The sequence below is a fragment of the Melozone crissalis genome, unplaced genomic scaffold, assembly GCF_028551555.1.
Source record: "Melozone crissalis strain CALT ecotype California unplaced genomic scaffold, PUWL_Pcris_2 ptg000002l_1, whole genome shotgun sequence".
Classification (NCBI taxonomy): Eukaryota; Metazoa; Chordata; class Aves; order Passeriformes; family Passerellidae; genus Melozone; species Melozone crissalis.
In genome coordinates this window covers 6093422-6116104 of record NW_026535780.1, presented here as the reverse complement: position 1 = coordinate 6116104, position 22683 = coordinate 6093422, and the positions used below count along the sequence as shown (strand labels likewise).

At 36.7% G+C, this 22683-nt stretch overlaps 1 protein-coding gene across 2 annotated transcripts in view; it reads left to right on the top strand.

The window, feature by feature from the left end:
- KHDRBS3 (KH RNA binding domain containing, signal transduction associated 3) overlaps positions 1-12414 on the top strand; it is a 90054-nt gene extending 77640 nt beyond the window's left edge. Inside the window, exons 8-11 of one of the 2 annotated variants that reach the window (XM_054283132.1) lie at positions 4723-4781; positions 8084-8233; positions 9613-9669; positions 11679-12414. In XM_054283132.1, the coding sequence (XP_054139107.1) occupies positions 4723-4781; positions 8084-8175 (151 nt within the window). In that variant the 3' untranslated portion in view covers positions 8176-8233; positions 9613-9669; positions 11679-12414. Of the gene's footprint in view, positions 1-4722; positions 4782-8083; positions 9194-9612; positions 9670-11678 lie in introns of both variants that reach the window. The other variant, XM_054282367.1, reaches the window with a different exon arrangement.
- The last annotated feature ends 10269 nt before the right edge of the window (positions 12415-22683 follow it).

The window sequence follows — 22683 nt, the reverse complement described above, 5'->3', positions numbered from 1 at the left end:
CTTGCTGGAGCTTCCCTTGGCACAAAAGAAAACATTGGTATTTGCAAGGGTTTTATTGTCACTTTCTGCAACTGCCCTGGTTTCTGCCTAAAGGAATCAAAATTACTTTTGATACTCATGTGAAAAACCCAACATTTTGGTCAGTTTTCCCTAATAAGCGTTACTGGAAGCTGAACTGTTGGCAAAGGCTGTTTTTCATCAGAAGCCAAAGAAATTTTCAGATCACTTGGTGCTCAAACTGGGCTTGTCATTGCTTAAGTCTGGGATTTTCCAGTAAACTAGAAGCTTTCAGTCAGAGACCTTTTAATCTTCCCTTAGCAAGCAGAAACCTGCCACACTGCTTCTGTTTCAAACACAGAAATGTCACAATGCCCATTCTAAAAGATGCCTGTATCAAATGTAAAGAGCTGTGGCAATCTCATTGATTAAGTGCAATATTTTTTTACTACCTTTGTGCATTTTTGGAAGTACACTTGGACTGTGTGGTTGATGTGCCTGTTTTAGGCTTGTCCCAAAAATAGCCTGGTGACCTCTTCTGATATGGAATCTGGTATGGAATCACAGAATCATTAAGGTTGGAAAAGACCTCCCAAGACAAGTCCAATTTTTGACCAAACACCGTCATGTCAACTAAACCACAGCACTCAGTGCCACATCCAGACATTTCTTGAACACTTCCAGGGATGGTGGCTCCACCACCTCCCTCAGCAGTTCATTCCAATGCCTGACCACCCTTTCAATGACGAAATTCTAACTGATGTCCAATCTGAGTCTCCCTGGTACATCCTGAGGCCATTTCCTCTCATCCTGTCTCTAGTTGCCTGGGAGAAGAGACCGACCTCTCCAGGAAACAATTTCTTTTCAGGAGCAATAAGGTGTCCCCTGAGCCTCCTTTTCTCTAGGCTGATGGCCAAACTCACCCATCTTCCTAAGCTTCCCCTCAGAGGACTGAATTTCCAGACCCTTCCCAGCTCTGCTGTCCTTCTCTGGACACACTCTGGTGTCTCAATGTCTGTCTTGTACTGTGGGACCCATGAGAGGTGGGTTGAAACTACTGCTGATATCTGTCCTAGGAGAATATTCTAATGTCCCTAGGCAGAATAACCTAATAGTTAATAAAGTATAATAGGTAAAGTTCCTTGAGACTTCACCATCATGTCGAGAGCAGTTATTCTTATTTGGTTTTTGTAAACATTTGTTCTATTATGGTTCATCAAGATATTTTCGGAAACAAATCAGCTTAGTAGAAAAGCCTGAGAAATTGAGGTTATTTTTCATAGGGCCTTTGAAGGCTTATGTTGAATACCTCTAAATTAAAGTATTTTAAGATACTTCTCACAGTGATTCTAGAGAAATGGCAGGAAGCTTCTCAGTCCTCTTTACTAAATAAAGCCATGGAGAAGCACTTCTGTTTCATCCGCGCTGCTGTGCTAGGATCTGAGCTTGCTCCTTTCTGTCTGAAGCTTTTTCTCTTAACACAGAAAACAGGCTCTTCCCCTGGCCTTACTTACACTCTTTAAGCCTCATTTCACACTTCCTCTGAACATTGTAGGATTACTGCCCAACCCTCAGCAATTAGAAACAACATACTTAAATTTATTGTTGTTTTCTAATCCTTCCATAGCATTAAGTGGTTTCAAGTTTTAATGCTGACATGGAAAATCAAAACAATTTTTCTTTGCCATCTCTATCTTCTCTCTTGTCATTATGCTGGAATGGGAATACAAAAGAAGCTAAAAAGAGGGGATATAAGCAAAAGGTCTGTGTGTACAAAAGATCTGAATCACAGCTGATACTCCAGTGTTGTTTGCACTTGTACCATTTACTTGATGATTAGGAAGATGCTTGACGACTGAGCTGGATATAGCATGTAATCCAATTTTTTATCTAAAAAAGTAGATGCATAGGAAATGAGGAAAATAAAGAAAGTGGTTTCATGGAGATAATTCACATATGAAAACAAAAGAACTCCAAGCAGAGTCCATGTCTAGTTGTGTTGAGTTCAGAAGGGAATAATCCATGTCATGTTTTCTCCTTTTTTTTGTGAAAAGAGGGAGTCACATGGGATAAAGAAGAAAATTAACTGAGTTTGTGGACTTTTTTTTTTCTTTCTTTTCTATGAGACAAAATGAAAGGAAGAGGAGCAACTTGACCTACCTGGTAGTGGAAGGTGTCCCTGCCAATGGAATTAGGTGATGTTTGTGGTCCCTTCCAACCCAAGCCTTTCTGGGATTCTGTGAAAAGGCCTTTCCTTGCAGAATAAGCCCATTAAGGGAAATAAAAAGCTTAATATTCTTCAGTCAGAGAATCTGCTAAGATGTCAGAGAATATATATAAAAGAGTCTAAATGTAAAGGATGATTTTAAAGCAAAAATGTATACCATATCTTCTGTCCACAGGAAGAATTATTTAATGTAGTACTGAAGTCTTTGCAGCAGAAATGACCTCAACAATCTCAGTTATCTCAGTTAATGAGTTAAAATGTACAATTTAGAAGTACAGTATTGCTTTAGGGTGCTTTGAATAAGCTTGCTTTTTGCAGGCAGTTCCTTTGAAACAAAATACAATTCTATAAGCTGTGAGTTCATACACAATACTAGAATTTTCTGTAATTCTAAAAAAACTCAAAAAAATTCATTATCATGAGTCTTGGTTGTGAACATCATGGAATATTTATTCAGACTTTTTAACAAATTAGTTTTGTTTTCTTTTTTTTCCTTTCTCCACCCAGACCTTACAACCATCTGTAATGTACCCTTTTCTTTGTGTCTTGAGGTTTTCTTATCTGAAGTTTTGGGCTTGTTTAACACAGAGCTGACTGGAGAATGTTGGCATTATTCATAGAACATGAATGAAGTAGAGCAGGGAGTACTGAATTGCACTGGACAAGTTGCCTTCCCACTGTACCTTGTACTTTTCAAACAGATTATTAATTTTGAAGAGTTTGTCTGTTAATAAAGATGAGTTGTATATATACTTTCAGTATAAGTGAAAGGTTCCTTCCTTTCTGATGTTTATTTGTTTTGCAGTTTGTGTGCTGTAAAGTGAGACATTTTTTTTTGTTTAATAAATTTATTAGATCTATGAAATGAGACTCCACAAAGTCATTCTGACAGGATTGACAGATACAGGGATGGAGCTCAGCTGCTTTAGACTTCTAAACTCGATCACAGTCTTAAAATAAATAAGTTCTGTGTGGAAGGATAGTGAATGTCAGTTTTCAGTTCATTGTCAGAATAAAGACTTTTATTACTGGCTGCTGCAGGGAGAAAATACTTCTTATTCCAACTTTACTCTTATTCTGGGGTCCTCCTCACCTGAGAAACCATAGAGAAAAGGGTTTGTAGGGATAATTCTTTGTGGATCTTCAAAGTTCAGTAGTTCAGTTGGTTAAGTTTTTGTTTAGGAAGCATTATACCAGCAATAAAAAATACTCATCCAGGCTTTTTAGCTATTCATATGCACACACCAAAACTGTATTTTTTTCCTGGCCTGGTTATTTTGAGGGTTTTAAAACGTTTAGTTTAAGGGGGAAAAAAAGAAACCAAAATTATACACAAACAAACTCAAGCACAACAGTCTTTTGTCAGTTCAGAAGTAAGTGTGATGTGTTGTTTGTTTTATATAAATGCTTTACCTGCTAATTCATGTTAAGGCTATAAATTGTTTATTTTCACTCTGGTGTTTATTTTGTTAGCAATCAATCTAATGTTAGGAACATTTTGTCAATATTAGTAATTACTTGCTAGTGATCATATATTAGTGATTTCCTTCTCACTCAGGAGGTGATTCTATGAAAAGGTCTTTCCTTACAGAATAAATCCATTAGGAGAAATAAAAAGTTTAAGAGTCTACTGATCTGGTAGCATCATCTCATAGAGTATTTTCCAAATATTGTCAGCCCTGAGTCTGGCTGTGGTTAGAAAGAAAAGGAAAATAACTATTTAGGCACTTGTTTTTCATATCCTACAAACTGTGTTAAAGACTACACGTGGGTAGGCTTGGATGAAATACAAGAGCATAATGGAGTGATGTGTAATAAGGGCTGTTCTTCAGTTTCCATTCAGGGGTCTTAATACAAGTATAAAAACCATTATGAAAGGGAGGACTTTTTTAGGCCATGAATATGGTATTCATCCACGATTTTGAATCCTAACAACTACAGATTTCATCTTTTAACATAGTTCCTATTGTCATTTCTTCCTGTTAAAATGATAGCCTTTATATTTGTGTTCTGCTGTCTTGTTTTGAAGACACTGGAACTTGTACACACACAGCAGCTGTATAACCTTCCAATCACCAATTATTTGCCTTTTATTGCATTCTTGTCAGATATATATCTTTGAAGATATAAAAGCAAAATACTAGTAAGTGATGACAAAGAATGTATAGATGAATGAGGTGGTTCAGTACCTACATCTCCATTTCTTTTTCATTAACACTTGTAAGATCTTTAACTTTCCCAACTATAATTTTAAAAGGAAAATTTCCACAATGTGGATGAGTGATGAAAGAAAAGTGATGAAAAAAAATCTTGAATGAAATTAAATACAGTTTCTAATCCATAAACAGGCAGGACCTCAGTTGTCACTGCCGCATGGATACTTACCTTTCTTAGGGCATGTGCTATATCCTTCAAGCTCTCTTTTCAGAGGTAGAACGTGTAATTATTTCTTCTCATGTTTTCTTTCCTGCTCTCTCCATGCCCCTCCTGCCCTGCAGTGGAGCAGATTACTATGACTATGGCCACGGACTGAGTGAAGACACCTATGACTCCTATGGTGAGTGGCTTTACAGCTCAATCACTGCAGCAACAGATCTTGGAAAAAAATCATAATGAAAGGATAATTTCTGTGAGGCAGTGCTTAGTCCTGCAGCAGGCAATGGCTGCTCAGGGATTCCTGAGGTGTCACAGAGCTCTGCGTGTGCTTATTGAGAAAAATGCCCTCTGTGGTCTGTTAGCTAACGCAGTCATGGGAAACTAAAACTGAAGATGTAGAGAAAATAAAACTTAAATCATGATGCATGCTGCCTTTTCATGTCTCATTCAGTAAGATTTAAGGAAAAAAATGGGGGTGGAGGACCTTTTTCCAGGAACTTTTGGCTGCCAAAGGCAAATGCTTGTGGTGTGGTCTCAATGCACAGCTTGCATTGAGACTTGGTACAAGGTAGGAATCTGCTGAAGCTCCTAGCTGAATTAGGGCCTAATTGAGTGTGGTTTAGCCTTGTATGGTCCTTTAGTTTTAATTCATTTTCATGCATCAGTCCTGGGAAATCAAGCAGGGAGTCATTATGTAAAGGTTAGGGAAGTATTTTAGGTAGCTAGTAGACATGAGGGCAGGGGTTACTCTGTATAGAGACAAAACAATGCTTAATGAAGCAAAAAAACATATGCCAGTTGTAAAGATTTTTTTTCTTTTTTTTTTTTTTTTAAATATACGGGTGTGATAGTGACAGGTTTCATTAAAGAAATTGTTACGGATTAGAAGCATAAAGCATTTTAAAAGGCACCTTTGATTAAGAGATAAATGTTAAGTCTCTGGCTAGAGATCAGGGCAATGCAATCAAGGTCTCTCAAATCTCAAACATTTGAGGGTTGTTAATAACCTGTGTAAAAGATGTGATTCTGAGTAATGAATGCTTCAATGATTTTGGGGCTCCACTTGAAATTTTCCAAGGTCTATTTCTTTAATTCCATGTGGAAATGCTTCCTGCTTGAAACTAAAATGACCTTAACTAAGTTGTGATAAATGCACCTAATGCAGTAGTTTCCCAATATACCTGCTTAAGCTAATTCTTTTGCTTAAGGAGAAAGTTTATCAAAAGAAGAGGTCACTTGAAATTCCTCTGTCCCCCAGCACTTTCAGGTGGTGTTGATAGATATATAGCTTAAATCTTCATTTCAACATTAAAATAAACTGTTTGCCCTTATAAACCTGATATTTCTACGACTATTTCAGTAATCCAGAATTGATGGGGGAAAAATGTGTGAAACTGCTTAATGTAGATAGACTGATGGGGAGAGATATTGATTGCAATATTTAAGGCTGAAAATATGGATTTTACATTTCTTTTGCATTTAAAATTGGTTTTCTATTTATCAAAGCACAGCCACTCAGAATATTAAGTGATGTATTTATTCAAGTTGAAAGAAAAACTATAAATACCTTGAAGAATGATTATAGGTTGCAGCCACTGTAGTTTTTGCACATATAAATAGTTACACACTTTATTTCTAAAGTATATGCCTTAAAAGCAGAGTTAGATATTAATAACCATCTTCACTATATGTAAAGAACATTAGATGCCTCAAAATAAGTAACACTGCCTAGTGAGCAGGTAGTTGTCTAGTGCTGGCTGGGAAGAAATTCAGAAATTGAAATTCCTGAGATCCAGGTGGAATCTCAGCTTTTCCTTTGAGAAACTGAGGTGACAATCCAGAGGATGTAGGAAGAATATCAGTATTTTTGGGATTTGGAGCCCTGAACAGCACCAAAATGAAAACTGAGAAACAGTAGGATGACTCTTTACCCTGCAGATTTGATCAAGAAAGAGCAAGTATTCCCCTTAAACTGTAACCAAGACTTGTAATTTAATCAGTTCTTGCAGCACTGTTTAAAAGCTAGGGTATTTTTAATTCCTACCTCTCAGTCAGCTGCCAGTACTACTATGCTCAGGGTCTTTTTCTTTTTTAATGTAAATCTTGCTTTCTGTGTGATGAAGAAGCACAAGAGGTTGTTACCAGATGCCCCTGGAAATCGCCTGAGGTGAAAGTTTAATTCTTTCAGCCTTACACCAAATTTGAATGTGTCCTTTTTACCTCCTAGGCAAATGTCCTGACCACCCAGGTAGGATTTATAGCCTGGACTCTGCAGGCAGCCATCTACCACCTACATTATTAAATAGCAGTTAGGATGAGGCTTCTGCGAAGGGACTGTGAAACTGAACCCTTGACATATGGGATCCTTGTCATCTAATTTCAGATATCTCATGTCAGAGCAAGTGACCTCAGCCTTCAGATTGCAGGGGTTCTTTGATTTCTTTTTTTTTTTTTTTTTAAGACCAAGTGATGTCTTTGTTTATTCTGCCATACATTTGGATTCTGCCTTCAGTTTCTGGATTGCATTGGGTTCACTGGAGCACCTGTCTGTTTAGGGCAGGGCAGTTCAGCAAAAATAAATAGGGAAACACATACACTGTTTTAATGTGTGTTTTCTTTTGGGGATTTTCTTTAGTGCTGCTTTTTCATTTTTGTTCTTGTAGATGTGACATAGTACTCTGATTTGTTTACATCATTAAAGTGTAGCTAAGTATTGTTTCCTTATACTCTAATTCTATGTTTTCCCTTTTGCAACTGCCTGGCATAGTAGCTCTGACTCTCATTTAAGATAATAATTTTTGCTACTTTTAAAAAATATTTATTACCATTAAAAGGTGGTAGGATTATGAATCATTAAATACGGCACAAGCTTTATTTTACAAACTTATTTTATAGGCAAAATTCAAGCAACCAGTGTTACTTGTCCTTTTAATATTTTTTTTTAATCTGCCTTCCTGTCTCTTGCATTTCAGAGGAGGTGTGTATTTACTTCCAGAGAAATGGAATATTGGCCCAAGCATGTTAAAAGCCACAAGTGTTTGTAGTGATACCTGGGGCTTGGTTTGCATGTTTGAATTAGGCCTAAATTGGCACTGATGCAGAGAAACTTATTTCTGAGGGCAGCTTATTTCCTTATACATAATTCATACCTTGCATCCATTTCATCTCCTTGCAATTATTGGTGTGTCTGCTACAGGAGCTGACATTTCTGTGCATTTGCAACAAGCAGGTCCAGCTGAATTTCCACAGCTGTAGATATTTTAGCCATTATCCTCTCATGTTCCCTGCTCCTGTGTGATGAGGAATCACTGTGGGATAGCTCAGATAGATGTGCTGTACCCAGATTTCTTGTTTCAAGTGTTAGACTTGTACACCTTGGTTTCTGTCAACAGAATGTGCCTGTTTCATTCACAGATAAGAAAAATTACATTCAGCATCTGAGAATGTTGGAAGGGCTCTGACCATATTTTCTTTTCCTTGTAGGGCAAGAAGAATGGACCAACTCACGACACAAGACACCTTCTGCAAGGACAACAAAAGGAGTCTACAGAGACCAGCCATATGCCAGATACTGATTGTACTGTCTGATGTTGTGAAATATCCAATCTCCACCAGTCCTGTATACTGTTCAAAGTAATTTTTTCTATGAACAATCCCTTTTTATTAACTCAAAGTGCATAAAATTCTGAATGGATGGACTGAACTTTAAACATTTTGTTGAAAGAACAACCTGGACAGAAAGATATGTAAAACAAGGAACTTTGTTATTTCCAAACTGTGTTTGAAAAAATAGGTGATCAAAAAAATAACCTTTGATTAACTAGTGTTAAACAAAAAATAGGTTTACTAAATACGTTAGTCCATTCTTTTTAACATAAGTGTAGCCTTTTATTTTAAAGGTTTTCAACAATTTAGTTTTTAGCTTTTATTTTCAGCCATTTGCTAGATTTTCTCTTTGCAAACATGCGTAAAAAGGGAAGCAAACTACAAATGCGAATAATGTGGTATTTTGTAACTCAAGTCTTGAAATGTTCTGTAGTGTTAAGCAAAGTTTTACCCTTGCTTGATACTAAATAAACTTTTGAAAGAAAATCAGTGTGTGTGAGATTAATTTTATGCTTTATCTTATAATAAAACTTCATAAATAGTAGTAAACAGGGAGAAGTGTTTAACAGTGATCAGCATAAAAGGCTCATATTAAACATTGTGCAACTTCTTCTAAAACAAAATGGTTTAAACCTAAATGTATCTCTCTATATACTCACAGTAGATATAAATGCTGTTTAAAATATCCAAATGGTATGGATCTGCTTGAGTGCCACATTAAATCAAAATACTTTTGTTTAAAAATGGTTTAAAATAGCTAATGAATTTTCTGGGAAAAGATGTGACTAGTTTTCACCTTGTTGAGCATTTTTTCACTAGTGCAACTTTGGAATTTTTATGAGAATTTTGGTACCTTAATGACCACCTCGCTCCGTGCTGGAAGCAATAAACACAAAGCTTTTAAAGACTTTCTGACTTGACTAATTGAGGTCGCTTTCGTCAGAGGCAGAGGATGTGTAACCCTTAAAACGGTCTTCATTTGCAAAGGTAAATAAATCAAATAAGATTTTAATCTCACTTAAGTTATCTTAATATAACCAATAAAAACAGGGAGGCTACAACTTAGAAAGTTTCATTTTAGAATGTAGGAAAGACTTGTGAGGACACCTAAATTCTCATTTTAAAACGTTTAGTTTGTGTTAGTCATCTAAAAAGCCTTAGCTTAGCTAGTTAAATTTGGACAAACTATTCCCTATTAAACAACTGTAAAACCTCATAACCAATAGTTTGTAATATATTCTTTTTCCATAAATTCTAGTAACTTAAACATTGCAAATGTTATCTAAAGCCTTTTTTTAAGCATTGTTTCTATTAATTACAGTTTGATTTACATTGTTTTCTTTAGTTTTTATTTGAAATTCTTTGAAATTTAGTAAAAACATCTTTTTTTGTTTCTCTCTTGTCAGGAAACTCACCTCCTTGGACAGCCAAGAGAACAAAAACCCTAATCTTCTGATGCTTTGGTAGGTATCTTTGCTCATCTCTGAAATTATTAGATGGAAAATGGAGCTTTTCATCAGGTTCTTAATTCTGCACAAAGCTTTAAGTTATGTGTCACTGTCTGAGTTCAGTCGTGGTAGGAAAAGTAATACTTTTAAGCTCTCATTAATCAGGACCTTAAGCTGTAACAGTGTGTGGACACTGCCCTGGCAGTTTATTGAGGGGTGTGCACAGCTTTGGCAGCATCTCAGACAATTAAGTCTTTGATTGGACAGGGGAAGCTGAAGAAACCAAATGTAATTTGATGCTTGTCGTTTTCAAATAGGAATTTAAAACTCTAATCTGGTCAACAAACATGTCTAAAATATGAAAAATACATTTTGTAAACTGATTTTCAAAGCAGGCATTTCTGCACAAATAGCAGACTGGTTTCTGGCATTAATTGAAGGAGAACAAATCCATTAAGAAACATTAGCTGAAGAATAGCTGGCTCTACTGTTTCTGCTCAATTCAATATACAAAGTAAGAAATAATTTAACTGTGTTTGTGCTCAGATGGTGTATATTTTAAATAAAACAGATTTTTTTCTACTTGGACTGGTAGTTCTTCCTGCTAACCTCATGATCTCAGTGATTTTAGTTGACAAGGCTCAGATAAATAGAGCTTTATACTGTGAAATATTGCATAAGTTGCACTGCCTCTGTGTACTGCAGTAAATTTAAGAGGCTGCTGTCACAGGCTAAAGGAACCTTTTGTACATACAAAATGGCTTTAGAACTGTTTTGAGTGTTTTAAGGGCTTAAATCAAAGGACTCTAAGAGTAGCAGGGCTTGAAGAAGATTTCTCCCCTTTGGGGCTCAGAAGGGAAAGATTTAATACCAGCTGCTAGAATTCCTATGGCAAAACTGAATATATAAATATATTTTAAAAATATTTATAAAAATTGGCGCAATCTCTCCTTCTGGTCACATCTTAAATCACATAATTTGATGAATTATATAGGAAGTGTTCATCTGCAAACATCATGTATTATTTTAAATAAACAGAATGAAACTTAAGGGGTTGAAACTAAAATACCTAGTAGCAAGGGTGGCTAGTAGATAAATAAGTGAGTCAGAAGTGGATTCAGTGTTCTGTATTGTTTATCCAACTCTCTTTTATTTAATGCAATATTTTCTTATTGCCTCCAGTATGGAGGATGAATGTGTGATCTGCATGTGTGATTTCTTCCACTTCTCTGCTACTCTGCCCTGAAATCCTAGAGAGCCTTAAATTATTTTAGGTTCCCTTCAGGGTGGAAAAAAGTGTCTCCCTGAAAATAGATGCCCTAAGTGCACCATTGAATGATTACCATGTGAATGAAGTCTTTCTTCTTCCAATGCTCTACATCTTATTTCTCCTAAGAAAATGGGTTTCCATGCCTCTTCAAAAAAAAAAAAAAGTATCAATTCTCATGCTCTATGTGTGCACAATAAAGTACTTCAGTTCAAACACATGGTATTGGATATTCTTCAAAACTGTATTTTTGCAGTGCAAAGCTTATCTTGGCATTTCCTCAAATAACATGCACTAACATTGTTCTGCTATTGCATTTCTCTTGTGGGTATTTTTTTTTCTGTGGAGTAATCTCTTAAATTAAATCAATTTGATTTTGAGCAGAAGGGAAAATAATCTAAAAGGTCTACATGAAAGAAAACCAATGTAGAAGGCAGCCTTTTTTCCATTGTGACAAAGGTGTGTTTTCATTCTAGTAGAGTTTTGCACTCTGACACTGGCCTGTTACTGTATGTTACTGGTCAAAAAAGTTGTGTTAATGGTCATAATATCAATACTTTGCCTTTATTGAATCTTCTTATAAAATTTCCACTGAATTGCAATGATAGCAGTTTCTGCAATGCTTGCCTAGATCCCCATACATTTATTATATGCAGAATGGTCTGATTCCTCTAGTTGCACTCTGTCAGGCTTCAGAGAATATGTGATCTTTAGTCTCAAGATATATACAAATAAAGTGTATTTTGCTCTTTTTCAGGAACTTCTGCCATGTTAATTATGGACTGCTTAGAGCACTGTACCCATATGCTCAGACACTGACAAGACAGAGTATGAAAATCCTGCTCAGCATTTCTTGTATGAAAGCCTTAAAGTGTATAACAGCATACACTTTTTAAAAATAATTGTATAGTGAAACTCTTAACTGTATAGTGATGCAACAATGTTTTATTTGGAGCTCAATAAAGAATTTCCATCTAAGTTCCTGTTACAAAGCAATAACACCACCTCCTTTTCTTTAGTGACTCTTTTTAGCCTTATGCAGCAAGTGTGAGAGAGTGTGTGAAGTCTCATGACTAGAACTTAAATGCTTCTGGAAATAGCTTGTCTAATGTAGGAACAACATGGATAAGTTAAAATGAAGATTGGTGTTTTCTGCTGAAGCTTTTTTAATAGTTAATTGTAAACAAGTCTTCTCCAGACAAGATTCTTGGGTAGAAATAATGCTCCAACTTCCATTTCCTTCAAAAACTTGTATAAAAAGGTGTTTAATCCCTGTAAATTATACTATGCTGCTTATTCTCTTTCACTTGGTGTTTGATGCATAGGAATCTTTTCTCTAATACACAGTCACAGGTTTTCTAGTAGTAGTCTTGGATGAGGCTTTTACACCTTGATAAATCTTGTATCCAACAGTCATGTTTCCTCAGTGCTTTCTGTTTTATATTAATTGTGATTGTGATAATTTGTAACAGAAATAAAGTTCTGATAATTTATTTTCTTCTGTTCTTTTTCATAAATACTGCTTGCAGAGCACATGTGCCCCATTCATCAATTATGGTTCCATCAGATGCATTTTTCTTCACTGAATCTCAATTTATTGCCAACAAAAGTATAATTTGGTTCTTTGTTGTTACTGGCTTGAACATAAACAATACCACTTTACAGTTTCACACCAAAATGCTGCCTCTTCAACGGGTTTTCATAACTTCTATATACTGACTTCTGAAAAATAGCTTTGAAGATGTGGGGTTGTGGATAAAAATAAAATTTCCTATTAACTGTGGCACCAATCAAATTATCTTGAGTAAGGGAGTTTTTAATAGACTTAGTAAACTGACCATTAAAAAGTCTGTATGTTTAACCTCGGAATATTTAAGGTGATTTTGTCAGTTAATCTCACCATCTGGAGAGATTTTCCCTGCCTTCATCTCTCACTGTGCTAAAACTGCATTTCTAAACTGTTTTCCACAGCCAGGAATAGTAATTATTTAAATAAATGAAAGCAAAATCAAGAAAAAAACTTCTTTGAATGAGCACAAGAGATGTATAATAATGATTCCTTCAGACTGACAGGCAGGAGCCTCTGGTGTGGAACAGCACCTGACATTTTAAATGCAGGACAAGTATAAAAACTGTATATAGATAGTGTGTGGGGAATTTAGATAAGCAGAATGCAATTTCACTTTCTGTAATTTGGACACCAGGATTGCCAGCACAAGCTCATTTGATGAGTGCTGTGAACTACTCAAGGAGTGCAGTATCACCTTCCACTCTGGAGTCATGGGCTGTTTAAGGGCAATACTAAAATATTTTTGGCTAGACTTATGTGACTGTCAGGGCTATCTAGCAAATGTGGCTTTCCTGGGGTCTTGTCTGATTGCTGAGTGGCCTGAGAGGAGCCACTGGGGTCTGGTCAAAGTGGGCTGCCTGTGGCCATCCAGCTGTTGGGGTTACAGCTGCTTTGCTTTGTCTCACTGAGAGTTCAAGGACTGGCTGTCCTTAACCATTCTCTGATTCTGTGGGTCTATTTCTGCCGGATTCAATCATCATTAGGTAAAAATACAAGATTTTGTGATTGTGTTTTGAGTGAAATCTGGGTCTCATTGGTCACTCAGTTCAGGAGCAGCCTTGTGCTGCCTCAGTGATGTTGCACTGTGGGACAGTCCTGATGCTCTGTTCCCAGAGGGGACATCAATTTACTGCAAAGGTTTTGAGGCAGGATGTGAGCCTGCTACTTCAAATGAGCCGTCCAGTCTGCATCACAGCCTGTCCCACTGTGTCTCCTCTGTTGGAGATGACCCCACCTATGAGGTACAATAAATCTATGAAAAGATCTTTGTTCCATGACAATGAATTAGAACATACTTTGAGGTCAGACATCTTTCTAAGTGATGTTGAAGAACATAAATTTCATGCTGGAACTTCATACTTCTGAAGGAAGTGAAAACTTAAACAAAGGAACTGAAAATTTAAAGATCAGAATGCAAAGCTCGACTTAAAATGCACATATAATGATGTGGTATAAATAAAATCAAATCTGTTCTTGAGTGATTCTGCTCCAATTTCCCCACACAGAATTTTGCAGTCTTTTTAAAACTATTTTAGCTATTAAAATTGGATTTCTGTAGTAAGATCACAAAAGTGTGTTAAAAGGGCAAATTTTTAGAAGAATTTCCAGGTTGACAATGTCCAAGAACACCAGCATTGTTAGCAGCTGAAGTAAATACACACCAAGAATCCAAATATCTTTGACTTTATAACTTTATGAAAAAGACTAATTGGATGAAGGGGCTGAGAATTACTTTCACAAGCTCAGCAGTTTTCTCTGAGACAGCTGCATTTGTTTAATGGGGAGAAAAACCCCTTTGGTAATGGAAATTATTGAAGGTATTTAGTATTAAAGCAGACATTGTGAAGATAAATGTTTGTGCAGCCTCAGATACTTCATTGTGCATTGACCCTTGTCTTCAGGCAGGCTTTCCACATGACTGCAAGTCAAGAGAACATCTCTGGCAAACCTGGATTTTAAAGATGTTTAAGCTGTAGCCAGGGGCCAAAATAAAGCTGCTTTGCTGCATAGTTCTTTTTTTTTACGTCGTTTTTTCCATCAGTGGGAAGTATTAAAAAAGTGTGAGATGTGAACACTTAAAAATAGGACATTAGGAAATAGGCTTAATGGACACTTTCACTTTTTGGTCAAAGATGTACTTGACAAATATGAAATTAAAATAATTTAGTAAAGGTTTATGGCAAAATTTATCAGGAATCTATATATCCAGTAATCAAAGAAACTTATTTTCTTTCAAGATAGCCACTGAGCCAGAAATCCTGACTAAACAAGATTCTGATCTTATTATGCAGAGAAAAATCAAATATAAATCAGTCCTTGGAGTATAGTTTCTGCTTTTGCAAAGCTAAATACTAAACCCCTTCTTTATGCTTAGAACCATTTGGCATGAAATAGCATAAATAATTTTATCTTTATTTTCCTACTGAAAAGTAGAATAAAATAACAGTTTTCAACCAAAGTGAAATTCCAGCACCTTTGTGAAGTTAATGGGAAGTTGTGGCTTTTTTTCTGACCTCCAGAGAGTGATTTTTTTCTCCCTTAAACAAAACATAGTAAACTTCCAAATGCTTACTCAAGCAGTAACCCAGGAACTCAATTTTTTTGTCTTCAGTGGCAAAAGAGTTGGTGGTAATTTGTGCTCTTGCTGTTGATCTCTCTGTGAAGATCAACCCAAAGATCCTGATGTCCTAAATATCTCAGGAGGATGAAACACGTTTTATTCATTTGAATACCTGCCTTGTTTTTTTTTTGTTTCTCTGTTAAAAGTTGAAATTTCTTAGTGTGGAGATAGCTGTTGTCTTTCTTACTGAAAGAAGATATGTAGACTCCATCTCAGAATTAACTACTATTATTATGATATTTAAAAAAAAAAGAAAAAAAAAAGGAAAATATATTTTTCCTTGAGTTAATTCTTCTGATAGTGCAATTATCAGCTCAGAAATCCATGGATGAAGATGATCTTGCTTCAGATAGTGAGACTGCTAAACCTGCATTCATGGACTGGGCTTTTGCTAAACCATTTTGCAACATTTATGTTACAATATATTCACTATTTAGAAAATTCGATGGACCTTTCAGGACAGTTAATTACAGTTTGATACCAAGTGAGAAGACTGAATAGACTTCTGCCTGTCTGCATACTGAAAATCATCTGACTAATGTTGATTATCTGAATTATCCACATGTGAAAGTTGACCTTAATTTTTTCAGTAGAAGTTTACAGATTCCCAGAAAGAGAGTTGGAAGGGACCCACAAGGATCATCAGGTCCAGGGACAGACCCCACAACCTTGGGGGGTTACCAGCACCAAGGTGCTCTGACCAACTGAGCCAATCTCAATTATAAGCAACGAATAAGACAGAACAAACCTGCATTCAAAATTCAAAATTAGAGCATATACCATGCACAGTTTCATTATTTTACAGCACTTGAGACTCTAACTTCAAATGGTTTGAATAGAAAATTCCCTTAGATATTTAAAATACTCCAGTGATGATTTTCTCATACAGCTTGCTAATAAGAAAAGTGTGTGTGGTTTTTCCATTATTAATTTTAAGACTTTTTTTTTTTTTTTACATCAGAAATAGGATCACTCCAAGACTGACAGAATTAATAAGTCAAGAAAGCAGAGCTGATCCTCAGGCAATTTTCCTGAACAAGCTACAGGATGAATGCATAAGGGATAGTGGCAAAGTTTTGTGGTGTGTTTGATGGTGGTGACCATGAAATGCATTTACCTTATTAGACTCATTACAGGCTTGAGGAAATGAAAATGTAAAAAATAATACAAACATATTACACAAAAGGAAACTGAGAATTTGTTAAAAAGAAGCCTATATACTAAAAGACAATTTGGACTTCAAAATCTGGAAGTGAAGAGGAAAATCACCGTATTCCAGAACATATCTTCCCTAAGCTAGCTTGGGAAGCCATGCGATAGCTGCTAATATTTTTTTTTCTTTTTTTTTTTCTTCTTTTTTTTTTTCTGTTTAGGTTCTTCCATCTATTTTTCCCTGAAGCTCACTCTCAGTTTAAAGGTATTTGATGTTAGGAAGTTGAAGTGATATATCATAGTCCAATTGAGCAAGATAAACGCAGGTCACAGTTGTGGCCTGGGATAACTAACTTTTTTTAATTTTTCTGCCTATATCTAACTGGTCTGGCATTGAAATTTCTCACCTAGTCGGAACAGCAGAACAAATATTTGGTGATACACTTCAAAGATATAAGCATATAACTTTCGTAAATGCCACAATCAATATTCCTTTGAAAGGTCACTTTGTGTACTGAATAATATTTATAGGCATGTGTACATAATTTAACGCTTTTGGTAAGGGCCCTTCAGAAGAATAATTCAGAGGACGGAAGGTGATATCTTACTGTGAGAGACTTAAAAAGCTTGATTATGGTTTATAATTGCTCACACAGGGAGAAAATAACAAGTACTAAATTACTCTAATCTAGTAGTGAAAAAAGTAAGAACTAATGCTGAGTAAAAACCCTGCAGTCTTAAATAGGAAATTAGGCTCAAATGAGAGTGATTAACCACAGCAGCGAGCCGCATGAAAGGAATGGGCTTCTCTTTGTTTTCCTGCGTAGCAGCGAGATTGGATGATCTCATAACTGTGTCTGAGCCTGAGTCATGGATCAATGATTATTGTATAATAATTCTCACTGTTGTTTTCTTTAACTGATTTTCAGACTAATACATGAGAGTTAAGGTGATCAAAATTCCTTTTACTCACAGGGATGAATTCTCCATTTCTGTCTATGTGATCTGTGTACTGCACATCTCACTGTCTTTGCAAACTGAAGGGGAGATCAGTTGGTATTTCCTGATGTGACACACCAACACAGCTCTTGTTCCTCGTGCAGGCTGCACCTAGAAGTTCTGGGTATTCTGTGGTAACCTCACAAATTACACTTTTTAAATTACACTATCTACCTTTTGAATTAACAGAAGGCTCTTAATTTTGTTAAAGAAATAGGCTGGATTTTTTTAGTTCCGACTTATGTATGTACAAATTAGATGACAAACTCTTGACTGTTTGCCCAGGCTCCCGTTATCATTGACCAAGAGAAACAATCTCAAAGGATAAATCAGCTTTTTGAGAGAGAAATGGATTGAGCTTAGGGGGCTGACTCACCCTCTGAAAGCACCTGGCTCTTCCCCCTTGACTCCTGTGGGTGATTAAACTTATCTGGATGTTTAAACCTTAGATATCTGAAGTAAAGAAAGATGAATCTCACTCATATTTCTGTTCCAAAACCACCTTTGCTGCTACCTTTAAAACAACAGCAAGGAGCAAAGAAAGGCAGACTCTTTTGATGGCTTCTGCTCCAAATATTTCTCTATCAACCTTCTTAGTTTATGCATTGATCAGGAGGTTTTCATGCTCAGTATTTGTTTCCAAATAAACAAATTCTGTTAAGCACAGCCACATGCTTTTGGCTGTAAGCATCTAAAATTTCAGGATCAGGTAGAATATTGGCTGAGAGGACTTTTACAAGAGGGAATTTCCCTTCCAATTCAGGATATTCTCTGAGTCTGTATTCTTGGGGCTATCCTGTGCAGGGACAGGAGTTGGACTTTGGTGATCCTTGTGATTCTCTTCCAGCTGTGGATATTCTGTGATTCTATGAATTTATGGTTATGCTGTAGATGTTAGTCACTGTTTAAGAGAAAGCTTTAAAATCTGAAGGAAAGGCTTGAGACCAGAAAAAGCAGATGAATTTCTGTGCATAAATACTTAGAACAATGTGAAGTAAAAGTTTTCCTCTTTCAGTCTAGTGTTTGAAATATTAGTATCCAGTCCACACTAATAACCATTAGATGTTACACAGAAGGAAAATAAAAACCTCCAGTGTACTTATCCAGTTATCCAAAGCAGTTTAAATAACATTATCCATCCTTTGGAATATATGCAAGGTATCTTTTAACTAGGAAATAGAAAATATGCAGCATTTCTGCTAATGAAAATCTAAGACTTTATGCCTCTGTGGCTCATAACACTTAAGGAATTCACTAACTTTCAAACACTGTTCTGTTAAGGGAGTGGTGATGCAGGTAGATAATTTTTGCACTATACAGAAAAGGAGCTGAAGTAAGCCTGAAGTTTAGCATTGGTGAAATATTCCTTGGAAGTTGAAATTTTCCCAGAAAAACATGGGTCTGCAGAAGAAACAGGATCGCTAACAGAGTTATTGTTTAATTAAAAAATAATTTATTTCAAAATTTCTTTTCAAAAAATGTGTCTTTTGAAAGGATGTCTTCCTTTAAGGTCAGTGTTTTAGTCAGCATTTACCCAACACCCAAATGTAGGTACTTGAGAAGAACCCAAACTGACACAAAGGTCCTTCTTCCATTTCTGTAAAAGAAAATACATGAGAAGGAGGTTAAAAATACTCTGCATGCTTTCCTGCTGTTACTTTTTCTTCTCAAATCCAACAAGGTAAAATAGAGATGTTTGCAAATCTTTACTTCTCCCTCACTCAGCAGGCCTTAGGACCATCACAACTTTTCTTCAATAGTTTGGAAGCATCTGCACAGTGTGGATGTCTATTGAGTTTCATGTGTTTCAGGTGTGTCAGACCCAAACAATGTGACCCTAAGGCTGGCCTGTAGCTGTTCTAGGCTCCTTTATAGACAGTTGTGGTATAAAGCCTTTGAAGAGAGGGGAGAGCAGTGCCAGGTGGGATTTGGTTACCCTGGGAAACATCAGGAACTCTGCTCCTAGGCCAAGAGCCTCATTTGGTGCCTCAGGTTATCTCACACCTCCTTACTGACTCAGGGAAATGGCTTTTGAAATAATTGCAGTTGTTAATAGAGTTTTTAAAAAAATTAATAATGAATAAACACACTAAATATGAAGTTGGTGCTCCCTGCTCTGTCTTCTGTACTGTGTAAACACAGACTTTAGCTGAGCTGATTACAAATAGGTTTACAATGATCAGCATATGTCATCAGGAAAGAGTTTATTTCCTTGTGCTACTTCCCCACCAGTCCTGTTATTGTCCTTCACTGCTGAAACCTTGTTCTGCTCATTCCAGTGAAGGACTGTGCAAGTGGAAATGCTGTTAATCAGATGGTGCTTGAGAAACAGTGCTACAGATTAATTATCCCTTCAGATCTTTTGTTCTACTACAGGTACATCTAGAGAGCAAGGCAGAATTTTCATAATATATGCAGGCAATAATTTTTCAGGGAGCTTCTCAGTATTAAAGCATCAGAATATCTAGCAGACTGCAATATATTATTTATTTTCTTCTCAGCACCTAGTGAGTATTTCAGGTCTAGTGAGCAGAACACAACTCTGCATTAGTACATTTATCTGTGAATGTCTTTTTCCTACTAGCTCCATGTAAGACACATTAAAATTTAAAAAGCCCAAAATTAAAAATTAGGATATGCCTCATGACGTATCAGTATATTTCAAAAGAAAAATCAGAATTTTAATTCCCTGGCTGCACTATATTTAGTTAGAATGGAGACAGGCTGGAAAGATTTACAGCTTTGATTTAGACAGCTCATGATCAGAACACAAGTTGCTGACCTTTAGGCAAATTTCAAAATTTTTAATAAGGTACATATTTGCAAATCAGGGCTGAAAGGAATAGAAATATTGAAAAAAATAAAAGACAAGTAGAATAAACACTCTGGAAAAAAGATATGATCAAATCAAATGCAATTGGGGAAAAAAAAAAAGCAAATGGAGTGACTATAACCAAATGGACTGAGGAGCAGTGAAATGAGGAGCAGTGAAAAGGACAGAAGGGCAGAAGCTTGCCAAAATTATTACCATTGAATTCCCAAAGTCAGGCAAGAAAGGTAAACAATAAACAGGTGTAATAATGGAAGAAATTAACTTCTCCAAAATGACAAGAGAAAATTCTGGAGAAAAAGCGAAAACAAGAAAAGTGAATGAGATGACATGAAATGCACAGAAATGTACCAAACCTTGTCCAGTTGATCTTCATCAAAATCACAAGATTTCATTTCCTTCCCTGCCCATTAAACTACTCTTTTAGTCTTCTTAAATGGTCAGGGAAGAAAATACAATTAAAGTCTCATTTGTGTGTGGAGATGTGGGTAGGGAGTGGTCACTCAGCAATCACCATCACAGTGTTAATTGAGGTTGATAAGGACTGCTTACCACGGAAATTTCCAGATTGATGGTTTGAATGCCTCATTTGTTTGGGTTGTTGCACCCTCTGTCCATCTACAGTGAATGGGAAGAGCAGAGCTGACTCACAAATTGCTGGAAATGGCTGAGGGTTTTTTGGGTACAGTTCAGGTCCCCAGTGGGACCTGACAGCATCTGCTCAGCTGTGTCTCCATCCTTCACTTAAACCTTAAGTGCATATTAGGAAAATTTCTTCACTGGTGGTCAAGCATGGAACAGTCTGTGCAGGGAAGTGATGGAATCCCTGTCCTTGGAGGTGCTCAGAAAATGTGCCAGTGTGGGGACATGGTTTGGTTCTGGACCTGGCAGTGCCGGGTGAATGTTTGGCCTCAATTTTCCAACCTTCATGTTTCAATGATACTTGCTCCCCTGCCCAGGCCTGTAGGTGAGTTTCAGTGTGCCACAATCCTCCCACCCAGGCTGCTCCGGCAAAGGTTATTTGTGCCAAACTCTGATGATCTATCAGATCACGTCCTCTCCTCCTGGTTAGAGCACTGATTTGTGAGCCCCACAAGAACTGCCTCAGTGCTCTTTCACTGGGTGCCTTTTACATTTACAAATGCTTTAATTAGGTGTAGCAAAATTCTTTTATGGGTAAATCCATCTCCACCTCCTAAGCCTCTGGTGAAGCTTGTTATTTGTCTCTTAGATATCCAGCAAAAGTGTAATTTTCATCTGCACTTCCCCCTTTAATAAGTGAGTGAAGCACATTGATGCACATCTAATATTCATCCAGAGCCAGGTATTTATTATCTCATTCCAGTTTCCTGTTGACTCAGTAGGTGGTACAGCTTTTGACTCATATTTGGATTGCTGCCTTTCCATTTTTTCAGGGTGTTTTTTTCTGTATTTTTTCTTCCTTTTTTCTTTTCCTTGTTTTCCCCCACCCCTTTTGAAACCAGCCAAAGTTATTTACACCAGCAAACTCTGTCTGTAACCAAGAGATTGCTTGTGAGTGAATTTGTATCTGCTGCTGTGACATGAGAACAGCACTTGCAGCAGCAGCAGCAGCATCAGAGCAAAGGGCCCTGTGAGGTGGTGGTTGCCAGGCTTCAAATAAGATATCAGACTTCAGACTTTGCCACAGAGGAGTGTTTAAGGGCCCTGTGCTACAGGAAGCCTAATTTCCATCTCTGTCCCAAAAATCTGAAAGGGTAATGACTGCACGTTTTGTCTAGCGAAGTTCCTGGTGCTGCTGTGCTTTCACGTGCAATTTTTCCTTTCCTGTCAAGTTCCTGTGTGGCATCACTATGTGTTATTACACAGCTGCTTCTCTTTACCCCAGAGAGAGTGGCATTTCAGCAGAAGACAAAGCAATTGCTGTTCTTCAAGCATGTGAAATTCCCTGGGAGAAAAGAGCTCCTAATCTTCTACCTTATTTGACTTTAAAATCTTTTTCAAACATCTGCAGATTTAAAATCCGATATTGGTAGGGATGCAACCTTAAATTATTATATCCTTGCAAATGATTACTTCTTTTCACCTCCCCCCACACAGAAAAGAAACAAAATAGTTTTTTAGGCTTACCAAATCAGACTAAATAGTTGTAATTAAATATCAGTGTACTAGAGGTCATTTGTGTTTGAAACAAAAAAATAGCCTTAAAATCCTACCAGATGTGCTCCTCCTGCCTCTTTTGGTGATGAGTTATATTTAATTTGAGTTTGTGTTTATTCCTACTGTAGTTTTTCAGCTGACTTCCTCCATTTATACCAGGAGATCTGACATAAGTGTTTTGGTAAAATTTGATAATAAGTAAACAATCTATTATGCAAAAAAGATGTTAAAAACCCAACCAACCAACCATCCAAAGAAACAAACAAACCACAAAACGCATCCATACACCAAATACCTATTTTTCCTTTAAAAAGGAAGATGTATCATCTTGGCAATTTCACCTAACACAGAATGAGGACTGTGAGGTGACCTCAATGCAGCTCGTTCAGATTAGCCACGTGTGGTGTGCAAGCTCCTTCCTGTCACAGAGAAAAGTCTAGTCATGGGCTGCT